At 46.4% G+C, this 20,366-nt stretch overlaps 1 protein-coding gene across 4 annotated transcripts in view; it reads left to right on the top strand.

The window, feature by feature from the left end:
• The window catches only part of LOC146871121 (26S proteasome non-ATPase regulatory subunit 11), a 922,247-nt gene that overhangs the window by 535,073 nt on the left and 366,808 nt on the right, over nt 1–20,366 (top strand). For all 4 annotated transcript variants that reach the window (XR_014980477.1, XM_085650288.1, XM_085650291.1 and 1 more), the window contains one exon: nt 18,210–18,245. Coding sequence is in view for 3 of the 4 variants with exons in the window: in XM_085650288.1 (XP_085506414.1) it covers nt 18,210–18,245 (36 nt within the window). In the remaining variant the exon portion in view is untranslated. The remainder of the gene's footprint in view (nt 1–18,209; nt 18,246–20,366) is intronic.

Genomic DNA, 20,366 nt, shown 5'->3' with positions numbered 1-20,366 from the left:
AACTCTGCCCATGTTGAAAGGAGTTCTCAAACCTGCAAAATACATTTTTAAGGAAACAACCAGGGCACGGGTGCTAAACCCCAGGATTGAAAAAAAATACAAGCCTGCACCCGGAGACCCTATGTACATTAGGGGTCAGTTACCTTTGGACTCCATGGTAGTTGCTAACGTTTGCAAACGAGCCCATTCGCAGACAAAAGGTGATGCTCCTCCCCCAGACAAGGAGTCCAAAGTGCTGGAGACATCAGGCAAAAGGATTGCAGCGCAAGCAGCAAACATCCGGCGCATTGCCAACACACAGGCACTACTGGCCCGTTATGATCGTTCCCACTACGACACACTAGAATCACTACTCCAACATTTGCCAGATGAATATAAAGAGGTAGCTCCTCATCAGAGAGGGACAACTCCTTACCAATGCATCCATCAAGTGCGCCCTGGATGCTGCCGACACAGCGGCGAAGGCAATCAACACAAGCGTCATGTTGAGACGACACGCATGGTTGAGAATCTCAGGCTTCAAGCCGGAGATTCAGAACAACATCTTAAATCAACCAGTCAACCCAGACTACTTTTTCGGCCCTGAAGTTGACACTACCCTCGAGAAAATTAAGAAAGACACTGACACTGCCAAATCAATGGGGGCTCTGCAGACGCAGCAGTTTCGCAGTGGCTCCTTTCGTCGCCCCGCGACTAGAGGAGCAGCTAGAGGTCAGGGGTCACAGCAGCAATACACTAAAGGGAACACACAGAGTACCTACGATAAAACCAACAGAGGTGGATATCGTGGCTCCAGCACCAAGGGCAGAGGACGTGGTTACGGCAGGGGCGGTGGGTGAGATTTTAAAGTGGTGGGGCACAAACGAATTAGCATACAGCACCGTAGCGAGCGAGCGGAGCGAGCGAGCCCGAACCCCGAAAGGGGGGTATGGGGGGGTTACCCCCCTAAGAAAATTTTGAAAAAAAAGAAGAAAAATCGTGCATTTTCAAGCAAATTTGAGAAAGCAGGAAGGTTAATAAAGCAATTGTGAAAGTGCAGTTATTACATTAATAGATGGCATAACATAGGTAGCTGCTTATTCAGTATTACCACAGAGCTTCATACATTGTCCTGTTATGCTCAGGTGCTGAATTCGGACTATAAGACTCATGGAAATCTCAGCTCTAAGAGTAGAAGAAGTTGCACAGCAGTGTAATGGTTGCCAGGCTCGTTCCGCAGGAGCGTCAGGAACTTGAAGAAAAGTCCACAGTCTTCCCCTATGGCCTTCCGACTCTATTAGACTCTAGAGTAACGAATGGCAAGCAAGGGGAAAACAGGGAAACAAAACAAGGAAAGGCGGGGGAAGAAAAACAGTCTTACAATATACTGAATATAAAAGAGGCAGCGCAATGCGCTGTTACCGTGATTCTGGTTGAGCTGAGCTTTGTACACACACTTCACATAGGTCCACGCAAGTACTTGTATTCAACAAACAAGTAGCAGCATTCACTGTTTGTAAATGAAATCCGCACGTCTGTCTTTCAGTGTAGCAAACTTGTCAATTACTTTCATGTTGAAGTCCGGTATCTTTTGGACTAGCTTGCTCTCTACAGATAGCATCGCCAAAGCATTTAGTCTTTCCTCTAGCATGGTGTTCCTGAGGAATGTCTTTATGCGCTTTAAGGCTGAAAAACATCGTTCAGCTTCTACTGTTGTCATTGGAGTCGTAATCACAATTTTTAGTAAAGTCACTGTCTCTGTAAGTGAGTTTTCCATATGCAGTTTATGAATTAAACTCGGCAAAGTCAAGGCGCTTGTGGCCTTCCGGTACACAGGCATTCCGTAGAGTACAGTTAACTCAGTTCTCAGCTGCTCTTTTTTGAGCATAGGATATGCTTCCACAGCCTGATTCAGAGCACTCTCAGGGAAGGATTCATCATATCGTGCAAACTCTTTACTTTGCAATAAAGTCGCACTCACCAAATGTTTTGTGAATGAAAAACGTTCTTTCGCCTGCACAATTACAATGTCGCATATCTCCTTTCCAATTCGAACCAGAGAGGTGATGTTTTGTCTGCGGTTTGCAAAAATAGAATGCTCCGGCAGTTTGCTCTCTAAATCTTCAACCCCATCTCTCACTTTCATAATCTGTTGTACAAATGCAGATGTATTGGCTTTCACAGAGACAGTATCTAGGTCTTTTCTTTGCAACTGATCGTATAACACATCAACAGGAATCATTATGTCATGAAATAAACAGTAAGAACTGAAACTCTTTGTCTTGTAGTGTTCTAATAAAGCCATGGGCTTCACTCTGACTTGTGTGATCAAAGTCTGCTCTGGATGCTATGGCGACAAAACATTTCTCAAGGCCCTCCCTCTGTTCAAAGATTAAGTTGACTGTACGAATGTGAAAGTTCCAACGAGTTGAGGATCCCCTTGGTACGCTTTTGTCCACAATCTCATGAAGGGCTTCTGTTCTTTTGGGGGAACGTGTGAAGAATGCTGCTATGCCTCCGATATCCTGAAAGAAAACTCGTGTCTCTCTGATCTTTGATACCGCCTGTTGCATAATAAGATTGAGTTGGTGGGCGTAACAGTGCACAAAATGAGCATTAGGGTACACATCTCGAATTCGTTTTTGTACTCCACTAAGGCTTCCACTCATTACGGACGCACCATCATAGCTTTGTGCGATAAGTTTTTGTTTTTGAGGCAGGTCCGGGAAAATTAAGTCCAGTTGACACAGTATTGCTTCAGTGATGGTTGCTGCACTAGAGTCACTTAAATGCGTGAAGCCATAAAATCTTTCCACAACGTTTCTGTCACTGTCAAGGTACCGAAACACTAACACGGACTGTGTTTGAGTGGACACATCAGTGGTGTCATCAGCCTGAATAGCCACAAAGTCTGTGTTTCGCAACTCTTGCACAATATGGCTTCTTATAATTTCGAGCATACAGTCAAGGAGTTCATTTTGTATTGTATTAGAGGTGCCCTTAAAGACTGTAGCATGTGCTAAATGTCTTTCCAAATCCTGGTCTATGGTTGACATTAAATCCACTAGGCCTCGGAAGATCCCAGGTTTTGAGGAAGTTTCTGATTCGTCATGGCCTCGCAATGCCAGTTCGAAAGCACCACAGAAACGAATGCAATCAATGATCTTGGATAGATTTTGTCTGTTCTTATCAACAGCTTCATTGTGTATGAATGGATTTGCGATACGCATCATTTATCTGCTGCTCAATTGGTGCGTCTTCCCCCAACATTCCCAGTCTTGTCAGGTTTTCCAGATGATTTCTTGTGAGCGCATGCTTCTTTATTTTTTCAGCGATGTGCTTCAGGTCGACCATTCCTTGCCGTGTCCAAGAAAAGTCACCGCCAAACAGCAAGCAGGGGAAGCAGAACAGAGAATTTCTTATAGGGCACCCTGTAAGCCAATCAGCTTTTGTGTACCAGGCATTTGAGAATGTACGTTTTGACATTTTTCCTCTGTCCTGGGTAGTTTGCTGTAGGTTTATTTCAGGCTGATGAGGTCCTAATTGTTTTATCTGTAGTTTTTGTTCAAGTGGCTGCCTCTCTGTGCCATAGTGGTTGCTGGAGGCACTGAAAGACACTGCTTGAGGGCCTTGAGAGTGACCACATACAAACATATCCCGAACTCCCATGTAAAAAAATATATAGCATCAGTTTCCTTACCTTTAACACTGGTGTTTGCTGGGTTGTAGCCGGGGTCGGGTGAGAGAGCAGCAAAGGAGGTTGGGGTCCTCTTGTTGTTTGCTGGAAAATTGCCCCAAAATGCGGTAATGTTTCAGGTTGTCAGGTGCTGAAAATGAAAAGATAACTATTATTGTGACGTATTTTTGTCTGCCACTGCTTTTGGTTTGTAAAACAGTTAGTAATTTTACCAAGAAAGTACCAGAACTTGCTGGAGCAAACAAGTACTAGGGATAATAAGTACTTATACTTCTATATTTCCATTTCAAGCAATACATGCGGCTGAGTGCCATGACACATTTATTCTGAGCTGGACAGATACCATATTGTGCTGCAAATTGCTGGCTTAGAGGCAAAAGTCTGGTAAAGTTCTCATTACGTACTGGATATCTAGAGATGCCTTCCCAAAGCAACTTTGTGATACTTATCCAGCTAAGTCCAAGTTTGTACTGGTAAAAATGTAAAGAATCTTTAAGTTTAAAATATTGATGCCCTTCTAAAGGTAAATCATGGAAATTGTGCACAGGCAAGCCCGGATAGGCTGAGCTACAGCTGAAGAAACTCGGTTTTGAATTTTTCATAGAACCTAATACCAGGAAAAACATAAGCAAAGCCGGGCATGTAAATGGAGAAACGTAAAGGAGGAGGCAATCTGCACAGGAGAAGGAAGCCATGATCTATGCATTGCAGTGCTTTGCAATGCATTGGTCATAGAATGTCATTACGTGATCTGTGGCTCAAGGCTGCAACAAGATGTTCACCCATTTATTAATAGATGCGCTGATCCACTCTTTAGACATAATCTGCTGAAAAGGAGCCCACAAAGTCCCTGGGAAGGATTAACTGAGAGCGGTGTTGCGGGATAATCAGGAATAGGAAAGATATTTTCAAATATAAAACAATTACATAAAGACACGCCTCAGTAATTTTAGGGGTTCTGCTCGGACAGCATTAAAACTCAAGCATACAATGCAGGATTGCTTTTTGTAAAAAATAAATAAAATAAAAATAAAACAATAACTAGATATCAAAAACAAGCCACCTCATAAATGAATTCAGTGGCATCCGTAAAGTGATGGTAAGCATTAAAATTGAAAGATTGTCAGAAAGGTTGGCTTTGTATTTCTCGTTCGAATTATAGGATTTCACTACAGACAAATTACAAAGTGACTAATAAACCTGTATCCAGAAATGCAGGCACTGGCTGCGTTAACGCCAACGGTTAACACTGTCTACCTGGGCGTACTTAAACTGTTATGAACTACAGTAACCAGAATACATTTGGGAGAGCTGGTGCAGGCATGCCAGCACTCTATTCCCTTCCCCTGTAAAAATACGCTGCTCCCTAAATGCCTTTTGTGCACATAAACAAAACTTGGTTTGAGATGTCCCACATGTACTGGTTTTTGCTTTCTGATAACTTGCAGTTTGAAGTTTCTTTAAAAAATGTAGGAATCCAAGTACCTGAATGTAAAATCATGACGTTAGAAAGCCAGATCCCAAATCTACAAGGAAGTGTCCAATACATACATATTCAACACACAGCACAAGCCCCAGACGCTTCAATCACTGACTTTCTTTCAGACAACTGGTTCACTTATACTTCTGAAAGGTTTGGTAAACCACTTCCGGGCCCATTCGAACCTGTGACCTGCAGCAGGGTGCGAACAAATCTAGTGCCAAGTGTTCGACCCACTGAGCTACCTCACTCGCACCATGGAATGTGAAAAATAAACACAAAACTAACAGAGAACAAAGACTCACCTCACTAATGAAATCCTGCGCCCTCAATGTCGGTCCACCTGAAAACCTCTTCAGGCTAAAGATTTTTGCCCGGATCCTTTGCTCGCGCTTCAGAGATAATAGGCCCGCCCCGGTTCCCTCGCGGATGCCTCGCGCCTGGTTTAGCGTACTTTACTTTATAGATATACCGTCAATTACCCAGAAAGGCTGTGACTGGCATCCTGGAAGGAAGTTGAGGCATTCTGAGTTGTCTTGGCAATTAGATGTAGAATACCCCTAAAACTAAAGAGCTTAACGCAATTATAAAATGACCCCTTGACACCAGTCTGAGGGGGGAAGCCCTCCTACGGCACTGCAGTTTCACTTAGAACAATAACAGCTGGTGGGGGCTCCACCGGACACGAGGGCTCCCGGAAGTTGGTTCAGGCCATCCGAGACCTCTTGTTATCCTACCTGATCGGCTGTGTGTCGTGCCACACTGCCAGACGTGTTTTCATTTGAAAAATATACTCTTCTCATTGGGAGCTGGCTCTAAACCCCCCTGATCCGTGTCGCGGTATGTCGGAGCAAGAAAGGAGGAAGCAACAGCTGCTTATGTGGCAAATATTGAAGATTTGTCAGGCAAGGATCTTCCCGTTGCGGTTGCGCAGTTTCAGTTTAATAATATGAGGCAAGTGTCTGGAGTTGTAGAATGCCATTAGGTTGGATGTGAAGTAACAGCGTCTGGTCTGGCGACATTTGCGTTATTTGCACTGTGAGACAACAGGTCAGGCGAGTGTACTTCCCATATTCCCTTTCACGTTCGTGCCAAATGCATATTCCAAATCTAAGACTTCAGGGAGATCAAACCAGAAAAGGAGAAATGTTGCCGTCAAATATGAAATATGTTACACACCTTTTAACAAGAGCTCTAACATCCGTTCAGAACAAAACAAACGCTGGCAATCCCGATAGGTCCGACGTTGGCAAGATGGTGTGTGTTTTTTAATTATTTTTTTATATTCCAAGCATGTGCGACAAAGATAAAAATGAAAACATGGCGTATTCTAAACATAGCTGCCGTACGCTTACAAATGCACTTACAATTAAAATGTAAATTGAAAAATAGATATCCACTCTGGTGGCCATTTTACTAGACATGGTTTTCAAATAACACTTTCATTTGTGCCATTGCATTTTTTAATTATTATTTTTAAGAGGAAGACAAGAATAATTCTTCACTTAACCAAGCATTTAAAATAACATATTAAGTAAAGTGAACGTTGACATAGAGGGGCATATTGACACTGAATAACAGATGTTTATTGCTACCCAACTCAAGTCCCGGCGGCACTTCAGCCCGTCGGGGGACAGTTCCAAACTCACCTGGCAACACGAGCAGGAGCAGCAGCCAGCCAGTACCACAGTGTACACCGCCACGAGGTGTGTGTGGCGCAGTGACGACGGACTGCCAGTGCGCACCTGCTAACGATGATGGCCAATCACTGTTCGCATAAGCCACAGTGATTGGCCATACCTTGCGTGGCACCCAATGCCTGGTTTGCAGGCTGCGCGGTGTCTCTCAGCCAATCAAGAAGACGCTGCAACATTAGCAGCGCCTGAATTGGCTACAGCACCGTGGGCACAGATAGGGCTCGCCCATAGGAGAGACCGGGGGCTGCTGCATGAAGCAACCCTCGGCCTCTCGCTCTCCTAGCCAGTAGTGGCTGACTGGCTGACAGTGCGCATGTTTGGGTTGGTCACAACCCAAACTCGAGTATGCGCATACGCGCCGCTGGCCTTCAGTGTGTGCACTGTCACTCAAACGGAGTGCTCGCCCCCGGCCCCACCCCCTTCATCGGCCGGTCCCACCCACGCTATTGTGATTGTGAAGGAAAGGAAAACTGACAGCGCTGCGTCACTGCTAGCATACGTGAGCAGCCGCGGGTCCAAGTGGCTGGTGGGGCTACGCCCCTACGCCCCAATGGACGCACCGCGGCTGGGTTACGGTAACACCAGGTCCTCACCCAAAAACAAACAGTGACGCCCTCTCCCTTCCCCCCGACCACAGAACACCTGTCGGGGGGAGACTCCAGCGGTTCCTGTCCACGTGGAAAACCATCACCACAGACAGGTGGGTCAGGGACATTATCCAGCATGGTTACTGTCTCGAGTTAACATCCACTCCACTCAACATACTGCCAAAGCACCGTCCTATGTCCGTAGAGCACTTGGTATTATTGCAGCAGGAAGTGCTAAGTATGCTGCAAAAAGGTGCAATAGAGGTCGTGCCCATCGACCAGCAGGGGACAGGGGTGTACTCTCTGTACTTCTTAATCCCAAAAAAGGACGGGTCGCTCAGACCTATACTAGACCTGAGACCCCTCAACCACTACATTCTCTCAGAGCATTTCCATATGCTCACCCCACAGCAGGTTCTCCCGCTGCTCAGTCAGGGAGACTTCCTAGCCACACTAGACCTCAAAGATGCGTATTTCCACATACCCATACACCCATCACACAGGAAATATCTCAGGTTCACTATTCAGGACCATCACTATCAATTCAAAGTTCTCCCCTTCGGAGAGACAACAGCACCCAGGGTTTTCACCAAGTGCCTAGCTACGGTGGCTGCACATCTACGGAGACAACACATTCACGTCTACCCTTACCTGGACGACTGGCTTGTTCAGGCAAAGTCAGCCCAGCAATGTGCCAGCCACATGTCCCTCACCATTCACCTTCTTCACAGTCTGGGATTCTCACTAAATTACCCAAAATCACATCTCCAACCCGCACACGTACGACAGTACCTGGGCGCGACCATAAACACTCTGGCAGCCACAGCTCAGCCAAATTTAGTGAGGATCAACAGCATGCAATTGCTGATCTCAAAGTTCAAACCTCAACACTCCCTTCCTGCGCGAGTGTTCATGCAGTTGATAGGCATGATGGCCTCCTGCATTTTCATAGTCCCGCACGCAAGACTACACATGCGCCCGCTTCAGGAGTGCTTGGCACGTCAATGGAATCAGGCTCACGGGCAATTAAAAGACCTAGTGTTGGTGAGCGGTCGGGCATACAACTCTCTGCATTGGTGGAATCCACAAAACCTTTGCAAGGGCCGACCGTTCCACGAGCCTGTTCCACAAATAATACTGACAGCGGACGCCTCTCTCCAGGGTTGGGGAGCTCATGTACTCACTTACACAGTGCAGGGACTATGGACGACACAACAAAAGAAGATGCACATCAACGTTCTGGAACTGATGGCTATCTTCCTAGTCATGAAGGCATTCAAAGTACACTTGTGCAACAAAGTCGTGTTGATCCGGACGGACAACATGACTGCCATGTACTACATACAGAAGCAGGGAGGAACGCACTCTCCACAGTTGTCTCATCTGGCTCAGAGCATGTGGAAGTGGGCCATTCAGAGGAACATATTCCTCATGGCGGAACTCCTCCCCGGCAAGGACAACCAGATGGCGGATCTGCTCAGCAGATACAGCCACCAGATGCACGAGTGGGAGCTACATCCGTCAGTACTCCAACCGTACTTCCAACAGTGGGGTCATCCAGAGATAGACCTATTCGCCACAAACAAACACAAAATGCCAAAGCTTTGCCGCCAGGTTCCCACATCCGCAGTCACAGGGCAATGCGATATGGATGAACTGGTCCGGCAAATTTGCGTACGCTTTTCCCCCAGCGCCATTGATACCGCTAGTGGCACGCAAACTGCGACAACACTCACTGACACTCATCCTAGTTGCTCCCACATGGGCGTGCCAACCATGGTACACCACCTTTCTAGAACTTTCCGTGGTGCCGCATCAAAGGCTGCGGATCAAACCCGCACTTTTAACGCAGAACCATGGCGAAATTCAGCACCCAGATCCGCAACAGCTGAACCTGGCAATCTGGCTCCTGAAGTCTTAGAGTTTGGCTACCTAAACCTGCCACCTGACTGTATGGATATCATCAAGGAGGCCAGAAGACCCACTACCAGAGCTTGCTATGCGGCTAAATGGAAGAGGTTTGTCATTTACTGCAACAACAATGACATTAACCCGCTAGACGCATCCATTCAAAACATCATCTGTTACCTCTTACACTTATACCGATGCAATCTGGCATACAATTCAATACGTATCCATTTAACCGCGATAGCAGCCTATCTTCAAAACAGGCAGCACCTCTCTTTATTCAGAGTGCCTGGCATCAAAGCCTTCCTGGAGGGACTCAAACGAGTAATTCCCCCAAGACACCCACCGGCACGGAACCTCAATGTGGTCCTCACCAGATTAATGGGTCCACCCTTTGAACCTCTCCATTCATGTGAGATTCAATTCCTCACCTGGAAAGTAGCTTTCTTAGTGGCAATCACTTTGTTAAGAAGAGTTAGTGAACTCCAGGCACTAACCATTCAAGAGCCATTCATACAGGTTCACGCAAACAGTTGTACTACGTACCAACCCCAAATTCATGCCCAAAGTGATATTGCAGTTCCACATGAATTAAACTATTGAACTGCCTGTTTTCTTTCCAAGTCCACAAAATGTCGCAGAGAGAATGCTCCATACACTAGATGTAAAGAGGGCCCTCATGTACTATATAGACAGAACTAAGGACTTTAGGAAAACAAAACAACTTTTCGTTGCCTTTTCTCCACAACACAAGGGCAACGCCATTTCCAAAGCAGGGAAAGCCAGATGGATCGTTAAATGTATTCAAATTTGCTATCAAAAAGCTAAACGCACATTAACGATTCCCCCACGAGCCCACTCAACACGAAAGTTAGGGGCGTCCATGGCTTTCCTAGGAAACATTCCTTTACAGGAAATCTGTAGAGCAGCCACATGGTCCACTATACATACATTTACCAAACACTACTGCGTAGATGTACACTCAAAACAGCAGGCAGCTGTAGGACAGGCTTTTCTCAAAACTCTTCTTCAGACTGCTGCAGCTGGCACGGGTAGCCGCCGCTAATAGGAGGTACTGCTATGTATTCTATGCACAGATATGAATTCAGCAGTCCACATGCCTCGAACTGAATATGCTACTTACCAGTATGCATCTGTTGGCATGTAGGGCTGCTGACATTCATATCGCCCACCCTCCTCCCCGGCGCCTGTAGCAGCTGCAGCTCTCAGAATTACTGTATAGCATGGTCATCACTTTCTGTATCTACTCCATCACTGCCACAATGGCGAAAAACAATCTAAGGATGGAGAGGATGCCCATGCGCACTGTAGTCCAGGGGAGGAGTCACCTATCTCGTGATACTTCGAAGACTCTTCCAGGACAACAACGTGCAAACATCCGGACCCAACACTAGGCGGCGATCTATGCACAGATATGAAGGTCAGCAGCCCTACATGCCAAGAACAGATGCATACTGGTAAGTAGCATATTCATCACCTGCTTTTAGGAGAGATCTCAGTGCTGGATCTTGGTGCCCAGCACTCACCCTGAAAAATTTTCACAACCGTACTAACCAGTAACCCAATTTTCTTCCATAGAAAACCATTGACTGTTTTTCTGTAAAATCTCTTCTGTCGATTTTTGCAAATTTGAAATATTCTTTAAAAATCGTGCTATCTGTGAAAACGCAAATACTTAACCTGTTTTAGATAGAGATCCAAGTACTGGGTCTAGGAGCCCAGCACTGGATTACAAAAGTAGTGAGAACCTACTTTACCTGCAACTTGAATTTTCTTCCATAGGAATCAATTACTGTTTTTCCATTAAATTTCTTTTAAGTGTCAACTTTTAAAATAGCTAAATATTTCCTAAAAATCACAACAGTAACTAAGTCGACTTTTATCACTTTTTTCTTAGAACTTCCCAGGACTGAATCTAGGATCCAGTCCTGGAGTTACAAAAGTAATCCTGAATGTAATCTATTGCAAAGAACTTAAAATTTCCATTGAGCTCAATGCATTATTGTGTTTGAAATTGTGTTGCCTATTGCAACAACCTGTAACCAGTATTTACAAAAGTCAATTGCATATTGCAAAAGTATTTACCTAAAGCATCTCATTTTGAGAAAGTATATTTTAATACCTATTGTTGGTTCTAAAATAAAAGACATTTTTTTATATAAACCATTGGCTTAGAGTTCAGCTATTGTGTGTGAGACCATTCGCTGACTGAGTGTGTACAACGAATGCTTTACACTGTCCTCTGATACTGCCTTACTGCTTGACCAAGCTACCACTTTAGAGATTAAGGGTATATCTAACTTTAGCCTCTGCCAAACCTCTGGGGACTGTGGACTCTGTACACACTGTACCTATTTGGGAACAGTATATACAGAGCCGCTTTCTCACACTTACCTTTTCTCTAGGAAATGTCCCAGTGTGATATCTAGGCATATCACACTGAGTAAAAAAAGTAATTTAAAAAGTAATCTAAAAAGTAATGTACAAGGTAATCTGTAAAGTAACCGTAAAGTAATTTCGAAACATTGACTTACCTGTAAATCAACTAAGTGAATTTGAACCTGCATTCAACTGTAAATCGTTGCATAAGATTTTGCAAAGCATTTATTTCACTTACCTGCACCAGGCTTGGCTTGGTTCTAGAAATAAAATAATTTTATATTTTTGATACAAAGAAATGGGTCGGAGTTCAGTCTTTGAGTGTGTGACCTAATTTGGTACCTGAGTGTGTACAACAAATGCTCAACACTACCCTCTGATAAAGCCTTGCCTGTCGCCCACACAACCACAAATGGAGAGTAAGGTGCTATCTACTTATAATATCTGCATACCTTTGGGGTTCCACTGGACTCTGTGCACACTATACCTCATTTTGGTATAGTATATACAGAGCCAGCTTCCGACACCAGATCCCCACGATAGTGGCGGTAGAGCGCGGGAGAAACCACAAAGGTGAGACCGCTCCCAGGGCTGCAGCTCCGGCAATGTGGCCCCACAGATCTGTGTGCGAACCCACCATCAGTTGTGCTCCTCTTCAGACAGGCAACAGTCCTCGTCTGGCAGTGGTCCCGGGATAGTCTGTTGGGTCAGAGGCAACCCCCAAGGCGTATGGGGCCTGGTGCTGGGAGGCGAGGGTGGAGGAGGGCCTGGTCCCTCTGCTGGCCCAAGTTGGCGGCCGTGGGCAACGCAATGCTCCTTCCCCCAGAAGGTAGAGGGCCCCACTGCACAAGCCCCCCAGCCAAACGCTCCCACCTTAATTAGCGCTGGCTGACGATCACAGGTATGGCAGGCAGCGTTGGTGAGGATGGGGAGCGCCAGGCCCAGCGTCACCCGCCGGGAAATATTCCTGGTTAGCTTGAGAGAGGCTCTCCTTCACAGCTGCCCTGCAATGTCCGCAGCGGGGCACGGCAGGTTCCACAGGCAAGCGGGCTTGCCGTCCGGCCCGACGGACCCCTAGCTGGTCCTCACTTCAGGCAGGTCATGATCACTTTCTGGCAGTGGTCCCGGGAGAGTCAGCAGTCGGGGCCGGCCCCCCAGGCCAGGTGTGGCCCGGTGCTGGGAGGTGAAGGAAGGGGCAGGTCCCTCCGCGAAGCCTAAGATGGAGGCTGCGGGTGGCAAGAAGATCTCCCCTCCGGGTACCTAAAGTGTTGGGTGGCCCTTGATCCATTTTCAAGGCGGTGGCAGGTCCCCTGGTAGGGTCCAAGAGTCTATTCCCAGGTCGTATGCCCACAGCCAAGCTCAGGAACAGGTGGGCAAGCTTTAGCAGGTCGCGGTGGAGCGGAGACCCGTCAAGACACTTCTCAGTCCATTCACGGCTTGGCCACTCCGCTGGTGTTTTATAAAAAAAAAAAAGCTTTGATCATACTATAAGGCAAGTAAAATTTACTTTGCCAGTGCTAGAGTTTAAAAAATAAATAAAATGAAAAAAATTATATATCCACATTAAGATTTGGCGATGAAGGAAGCTGCTCTTTTGGTTTGCAGCTAAAACATGTGCGTGGGGGCGTGATAAGTAGACTGAAGAAAATTAAATGTCTACTGAAAAAGTGTTGTGGCTAAAAAAATTGAAATTTGTTGTGCCTTATAGGTTAAATGTAATTGTAATGGGAGCAATGACAAAGCGCCATCCCTCTGCTGAAGTAGAGGTGAACATTTACAGTGAAGTGGGGAAAGGACGGAGTGTATACTACTGGGTTTTTCAAGATTCATTGAATAGTTCAGTGGATTTTAGGGTTCAGGGAAGGCGAGTGTTAAGTGTTTTTTTGTGCTTGTGGGTTAATAAAAGGGTAATAAGTGGTTCTAAGTTTGTATGTTTTTTTTTTTAGTCCAAGGAATAGTTCAAGGTTTTAAGGGTTCACGGATGAGGAGCATTAGTTATTACTAAGTGATTACTTGGGTGCAATTGGATACATTTAAGGGTGCATGTAAAAAAGATTTTAAATACTAGTTGCAGATGAATGCGACACCTTTTTGGGGCGCATGTATAACTTATAACACCAAAGCGACTTCCCAGTATTCTCAGTTGTGCCTGGGGTCTAGTCAAGGATTGAACATCTTAAGAGTCTTAATCTGAAAAATATGAGAAAGGAAAGGAGCGAATTCTTCCCGATCGTTATTACATGAACCTGTTGGGTTGTTTATTTTGTATACAAGAATAATGTACATCATGTTTTGTCATATGTCCAATCCCTCCACTTCCTTTTTTTTCCCCCCAACCATATTTTATTAATTTTCAAGATAAGGGCATTGGTTACATACATTGATCTTGGCATTGCGTGATAGAACATGCCCGTGCACTTCAGCATACATGGCTCAACACCCTATGTAATCAAACAGACCCCCTTGAGTTACGCTAATGTGAATGAATGCTGAGCTCTAAAGTCTGTTAGGTTCTTGCGAAGTGCGGCGTTTATGTATTGTACTCGAGAGCGCCTATTGGCGCTGTTCTATATGTGCATTCCCCTCTTTCTCCCTCCCTCTCAGGTGTCGCCGGTCGTGAGGGGTCTGTCTCGCTGTTGTCCTGCGCACCCATTGTCAATTCAGACAGTAGGTTTTCCCTTGCTTTGGCTCTATCTATGTGGCCAATCCCTCGGCTTGCTTCCCTAAGGAGCAGTCTGCTTTCCACCCCTGCCCATTTTTCTAGCTCATGTTTCTAGGACACAATCCGTGGTCCCCCAAGCATCTTCCAAATCCTAGCTATTTCCCTTTTTGCCAGTATATAGGCCATGTCTTGGAATTTCCCCGTCAACTTATTTTTGGTCGTATGCGGAAACCATCCCAACAGAAAGTGTTCCGGAGTGCGCGGGAGCTGAGGTCGCCCACCACCAGTCATATTTACTCCCAGAAAAGCTGCAGTGTGGGACAGGTCCAAAACATGTGTATTTTGTGGGCCTCCCTCTCACCGCAGCGCGGGCATTGTAAGAAAGTGGCTCTGTATATACTGCACCAAAGTAAGGTTCAGTGTGCACAGTCCACAGATGTTTGGCAGAGGCTAAAGTTAGATATAACCTTACTCTCTAAAGTGGTAGCTTCGTCAAGCAGTAAGGCAGCATCAGAGGACAGTGTAAAGCATTTGTTGTACACACTCAGTCAGCAAATGGTCTCACACACTCAAGAACTGAACTCTAGGCCAATTGTTTTGTATATGAAAATATATCGTTTTATTTTAGAACCAACAATAGGTATCAAAGTACTTTCTCAGAATAAAATGCTGTAGTTGTATACTTTCAATAAGCAATAGACTTTTAAATGCAATAGTTACAGTTGTTGCAATAGGCAACACAATTATAACATTGCGCTCAATGGGAGTTTTTAAGTAAATGCAATTTCAGTTACTTTGCGTATGATTTTCTTACTCAGGGTTGGATCCTGGATTCAACCCTGGTGCATTTCCTGTAAACAGTTGAAAGAAATCGTTTTTGTTACACAGGCGATTTTTAAGAAATATTTGTACATTTCAAAAATCGACATTTAGAAGTATTTCTGGCAAAAACCAGGCAATGTTATCCTATGGAGGAAAATAAAGTTATCGGTAAGTACAGTTGTAATTACTTTTCAGGGTCAGTGCTGGGCACCAAGATTCAGCACTAGGATCTCTCTGATAACAGGTGAGTAATTTCGTTTTCGTTATTAGGCTGAATTTTGGTGAATATTTTAAAGTTTCAAAACTCGACACAGAAGAATTTCCAAGTGAAAACAGTCAATGTTACCCTATAGAGAAAAAGTGAGTTATCGACTTTCAGGTAAGTACTCAACTGGCAGAGTTAAGGTTCTGGGCATAGACTCGGGGTGGGGGGGGGGGGGTTTCTCAGGGTCAGGTAGGTACAGTTGTTACACCCTCAGTGGCACAGGGGCAGCCGGGTGCAGAGAGAGTTAGGCCCAATGTTAGCCTATGGCGGGCAGGGGGCTATTTGCTTGGTGGCTGCTAGCAGGCAGGCCACGCGGCTGTGGGAGCTGGGCTCCTGGTCACTCACTCAGGGCAAGTGGGGAAAAAAAATAGGATAGAGGTTGCACTCCCAGGGGCACTCGGGCGGCTGGGTGCAGGTTGCTTTTGAGCCGTCGGGAGCTCAATGTATTTCAATGGAGAAGCTACCAGATGAACACAGGCTGCGAGCTCGGGGACGAAGATTCTTCAGGTGCGACCACCACTTCGGGAGGTAAGTTGGGAAGCTGTAGGGTAAGTAGGCACCCAGGAGTTCGGCACAGGGGGCCACAGGGAGCCGGGTGCAGGGGTGCCTTTTGGTGTCAGGAAATCTTACCCTCTGCTGGTCGCGGTTGGAGGGGTCCCTGGTTCTGAGGCTGCAGGCGTCAGGAGCGTCGGAGGGTCCTTGGGTGCTGGATTCTTAGTCACAGTCGCCAGGGGGACGTCCTCGTGGTCTTTGTCCACTCCGGTACAGGCCAGGCTTGGCGGGTGCACAGTGCAGGAGTCGCAGTTCCTGGCTGGCACCAGGGGTTTGTTACTTGCTGTGAGCAGAACGACTGCTCATGGGAGTCCCAGTCTTTTAGAGTCACAAGGCAGTCAGGTCCGCCGGGGTTTTCGAGGTTGCTGACCACTGAAGACGCCGGGTTTTAGCAGGAGCAGGTTCGAGGGTCGACAGGCTTGTAGGGCTGGGGCCAAGTCAGTTAGTGTCTTCCTCTTGTTAGCAGCTGCACGGCAAGTCTTCTTTCTTCTTCTTCTTGCTTGTTTCGGATTCGGGATCTGAGAAAGGAAGGTTCAGGGTGCCCCTAAATACTGAATTTAGGGGCGTTACCAGTAGGTAAAGGGCAGGGACCAATGGGTCCCTACCCTGGGGTGGGTACACCCCCTATCCTGCCACTCTCCTGTGGGAGGGGGGCAGTAGCCTAGTCCTGATTGGGTAGGGCTTCCCATCTTCAAGATGGCGAGAGCCCGGAGATGTGCTTCACCTCTCCTCCCCCACCTGAGGGGTGGGGTTGGCAGAGGCTGGCACACCCCCTTTTCTCACTTGGCTTTTCCCGCCAGTCTTGCCGACAGTGGGAGCTAGAACCGGAGGGGACCAGTTGCTGAGTACAGCAAGTGGTCTGGGGAGGCTCACAAAGGCGGCATGCCTTTGAAGCTTCCCCCTTCCCATCCTGGGAGAGAAGACCTAGCACCTCGCCCAGGGCGTGCATTGTTGCAGGCCCGGGAGAGCGGATGGCTCTCTACCCAGGGGTCCAGCAACATGTCTGCTGGGTGGCAGACCAGGCAGCCTCTCAGGCAGGACGTGGATTGTGGATTAGTTTCAGGGGGCAACTGTAAGTTGTCCTGTGTCGTGCATCTTACATTAAATCCCACACTGGCATCAGTGTGGGTTTAATGTGCTGAGAAGTTTGTTACCAAACTTATCAGTCTTCAGTATAGCCATCATTCTGCTGTGGAGTTTGTGATGTCGACCTCCCAGCACCATATACTCTTAATGGCACCACTGCACTTAGTGCCCAGGAATGGACCTGGGTACTGTAGGGGTACAGGGCTCATGCACCTGTACCCTCACCACTGGCATAGTGCACCCAGGTAGAGGGGTGACTGAGGTATGCCAGGGCAGTGTGTTTGTGGGCATGGCACACAGGGATGTGTGCCATGTTTTGTTCTACACCAAGACACTCAGCCTGCAAAGGCAGTGTGTGTATCAGTGTACAGGGCATCTAAGGGTGGCACTATAAGTGCTGCAGCCCTTGGAGGCCTTCTCTGGTCACAGTGCCCTGGGTACCTATGGTACCATTTACCAGGGGCTGACATGTGCCCTGAGATGCCAATTGGGTTTAGACTTCAATACAGTTTTTAGGGAAGGAACACAGGCCCTGGGCACCTGATTGGCAGGATCCCAGGGCACACTCAAAGTACTTCAGCAAAAAGTGTGGGCATACCTTGCAAGAAAGATGGCACTTTCTCACAGGCATGCAGCCGTCTCCATCCCAAAGTATCTCCTAATGCAGGATCGAGTGAGGTACGCTCTATGCAGGATGTCAACGTTGATTAGTTTAAAGCGTGCGTTTCGGGACACTTTCAATGTTCACACCAGGATCTTACCCCACTCGATCTCTGGGATCAGTATCCCGATATCCTCTTCCCACTGTAATCGCAAGTGCTCTAGCGGCTGTTGTATGTCTCGTCTAAGTGCCTTATAGTGGCAGGAAACTACCTTAATCCTCCCCGCCGATAACACAATATATCTGCACCCTGCTAGCGCTCGTCAAGCCCTCCACTTCCTTGAGTCACATGCACATATACCAGACACACCCCAGTGGCTTCTGCTGCTATTATATTTTTTATTGTTTAGAGGTTCACTAAAGAGCTGACTCCTTTTCTCCATTCTGATGTTATATTGTTTTTCTCTTTCCAGATTGAACACATATCCAGTTTGATCAAGCTGTCAAAGGTAAGAATCTACACTACATGGTTATTGGCCCAGTTCATTGTCATTTGCAACCTAATGGTTTACGAAGCAGTTAATTGCCAACTCTAGAAAACACCCACACTTCATTTTACTTGTAAAAAAGTGGCCATAGTGCCATATTTATATAGGAAGCCAACCTAAAGAGAGCTCCTACATAAAGCACTGTTTTGAAGTGTGAGGATCTTCTAGATTGATAAGCTGTGCATATATCCTGCCACCTAGTGGTTGAAGTTTTTGCTTAAAGTTGAAAAGTCCCAAAACAGAAAGGGACCTTGTCTTTTTTCAAAGATGCTTGATCCTTTCATGGGTTTGAATCTAAAATTAATTTTGACGGTGTATAAATGTCAGCTGGGTACTTTATGCGTTGGGTCCACTTGGCTTCAAAAACAGTTCCTGGTCGCGAAGCAATGGCAGGAGTACACTTCTAAGCCTCTCATTACCTTAGGGGGCATGGGGTACCTAGAGTCTCTGGGTGCCAGGTAGAGGCCTCCAGCAAAGTCCAGTGCAAGTTCTAGTTGCCACTAGTCAGCTGGGAATTGTAGGGAAAAGTCCTCTTGCAGCTTTTTGTGTCCTTATAGCCACACAGTAGGTCAGCCCACAAGCTCATGGAGTCCACTTCTTTGTCTCGGTTACAAGATGGAGTAGATCCAGTCCTTCATTCCTTCAGGGCTCTTTTCATGTCAGACCGCAGGTCTAGGCCTATTGTGATCTTCTGCAGATCTAGAAAGTGTTCAGAAGTGGGGGCCTGGCTCTGCCACCTTTCTGCCTGGCACGAGCTGGAGGTGAGCTGAGTCCAGGCCCCTCCCTAACCTATAGAGTAAAAGTTCCTATCCCGCAACCCATTTTTACAGCAGTACCTATTTGCCTTACTGCAGACAAGCACAAAATGCCTTTTTGAAAGTGCATTTTCAAGATAGAGCCCGAGCTGAGTGTGGCTTTAGACTTTCTCCGAGGGCTGGGGGATGTACGATGGTAATCCTAGTGTCCTTTCACGTCTAACTCTAAAATCCAGTATGCAGCAGGTAGTGTACCCACAATAAACCCAGAGATAGAAGTTTGGTAGGAAAATTGAGTCGTCAAGCCAGCGAGTACATCGGAATTGTGCTCCAAGCGTTATATGTGTACCCGTCAGATCTGTCAAGCAGGATTTCACACTCCACCAGGATTTGGCACTGCAGTTTCGAAAAGGATGCCCAAAGTCCCCATCCTGCATTTTCTTGAGTTTAGAGTAGTCTTCTCTCACCATTCAGGTCAGCCTATTGTTTGCTGTGGCAAGGCATTCAATTCCTTTTCACATCTATTTAAGCATAATCACTGGCGGGCTGCTGTGAGAGGCGTTTCTGATTTTTCCCTTATGGTAGATCAAACGGGTAAAGGGTAATTTTTTAAGTTCGTTTTTGCAGCGTGAATCTTTTTGGCATTCACTTTGTGTGCATTATTCTGCCATCTAGTGGTTAGCTTGAATGCTCTTAGTCGTTTTTCTCTTCAGTTTTTTTTTTCCCTGGTGTTTTCAAGGGCCACTTGGTGCTATGACTGGTGTGTGCCCATTTTTTAGATTTATTCTGCTGTTGGGTGTGGAAGCTTCAGCCAAAGCTCTGCGAATGCTGGAGAAAAAAAGAGCAATAAGTTTGATGAATCGTCTAGGTCAGCAAGGGAAATTTCACTATGAGGGACATCTTTAGAGAGAAATAACTTAAAAATTCAGAACACCAAGAAGGTAGGTGAACGTGAACGGACGACCACGCATGGAACTGTTGAGGGAAATGGATAACACTTCCTTTAAGTTCTGACCCAAGTGTCACTAAGTTCATCCTGAAGGACCGCTATCCTTTCTGCAGCCTCTGCCTGCAGACAGACCAGACGGACCACAGCCCTGAAGGCTGCAAACTGTACACAGAGTTACTTCTGAAAGCGCAAAAGACTACAGTGAAGCAGAAGCAGGCACACTATACCACCATGCAGCACAGAAGAAAGATATCATCAGTGAGGGAACTCTGGCTGTTGAGTAAAGAGGAGGGCTGTATTGCACAGAGGCAGCACATGCTGAGAGATTAAACCTTGAGGGAGAAGTTTTCTAGTCAGAGCCAGAGGCGACACTGAAGA

The sequence above is a fragment of the Triturus cristatus genome, chromosome 1_1 (assembly GCF_964204655.1).
Source record: "Triturus cristatus chromosome 1_1, aTriCri1.1, whole genome shotgun sequence".
NCBI lineage: Eukaryota > Metazoa > Chordata > Amphibia > Caudata > Salamandridae > Triturus > Triturus cristatus.
This window is presented reverse-complemented; position numbering and strand designations above follow the sequence as displayed.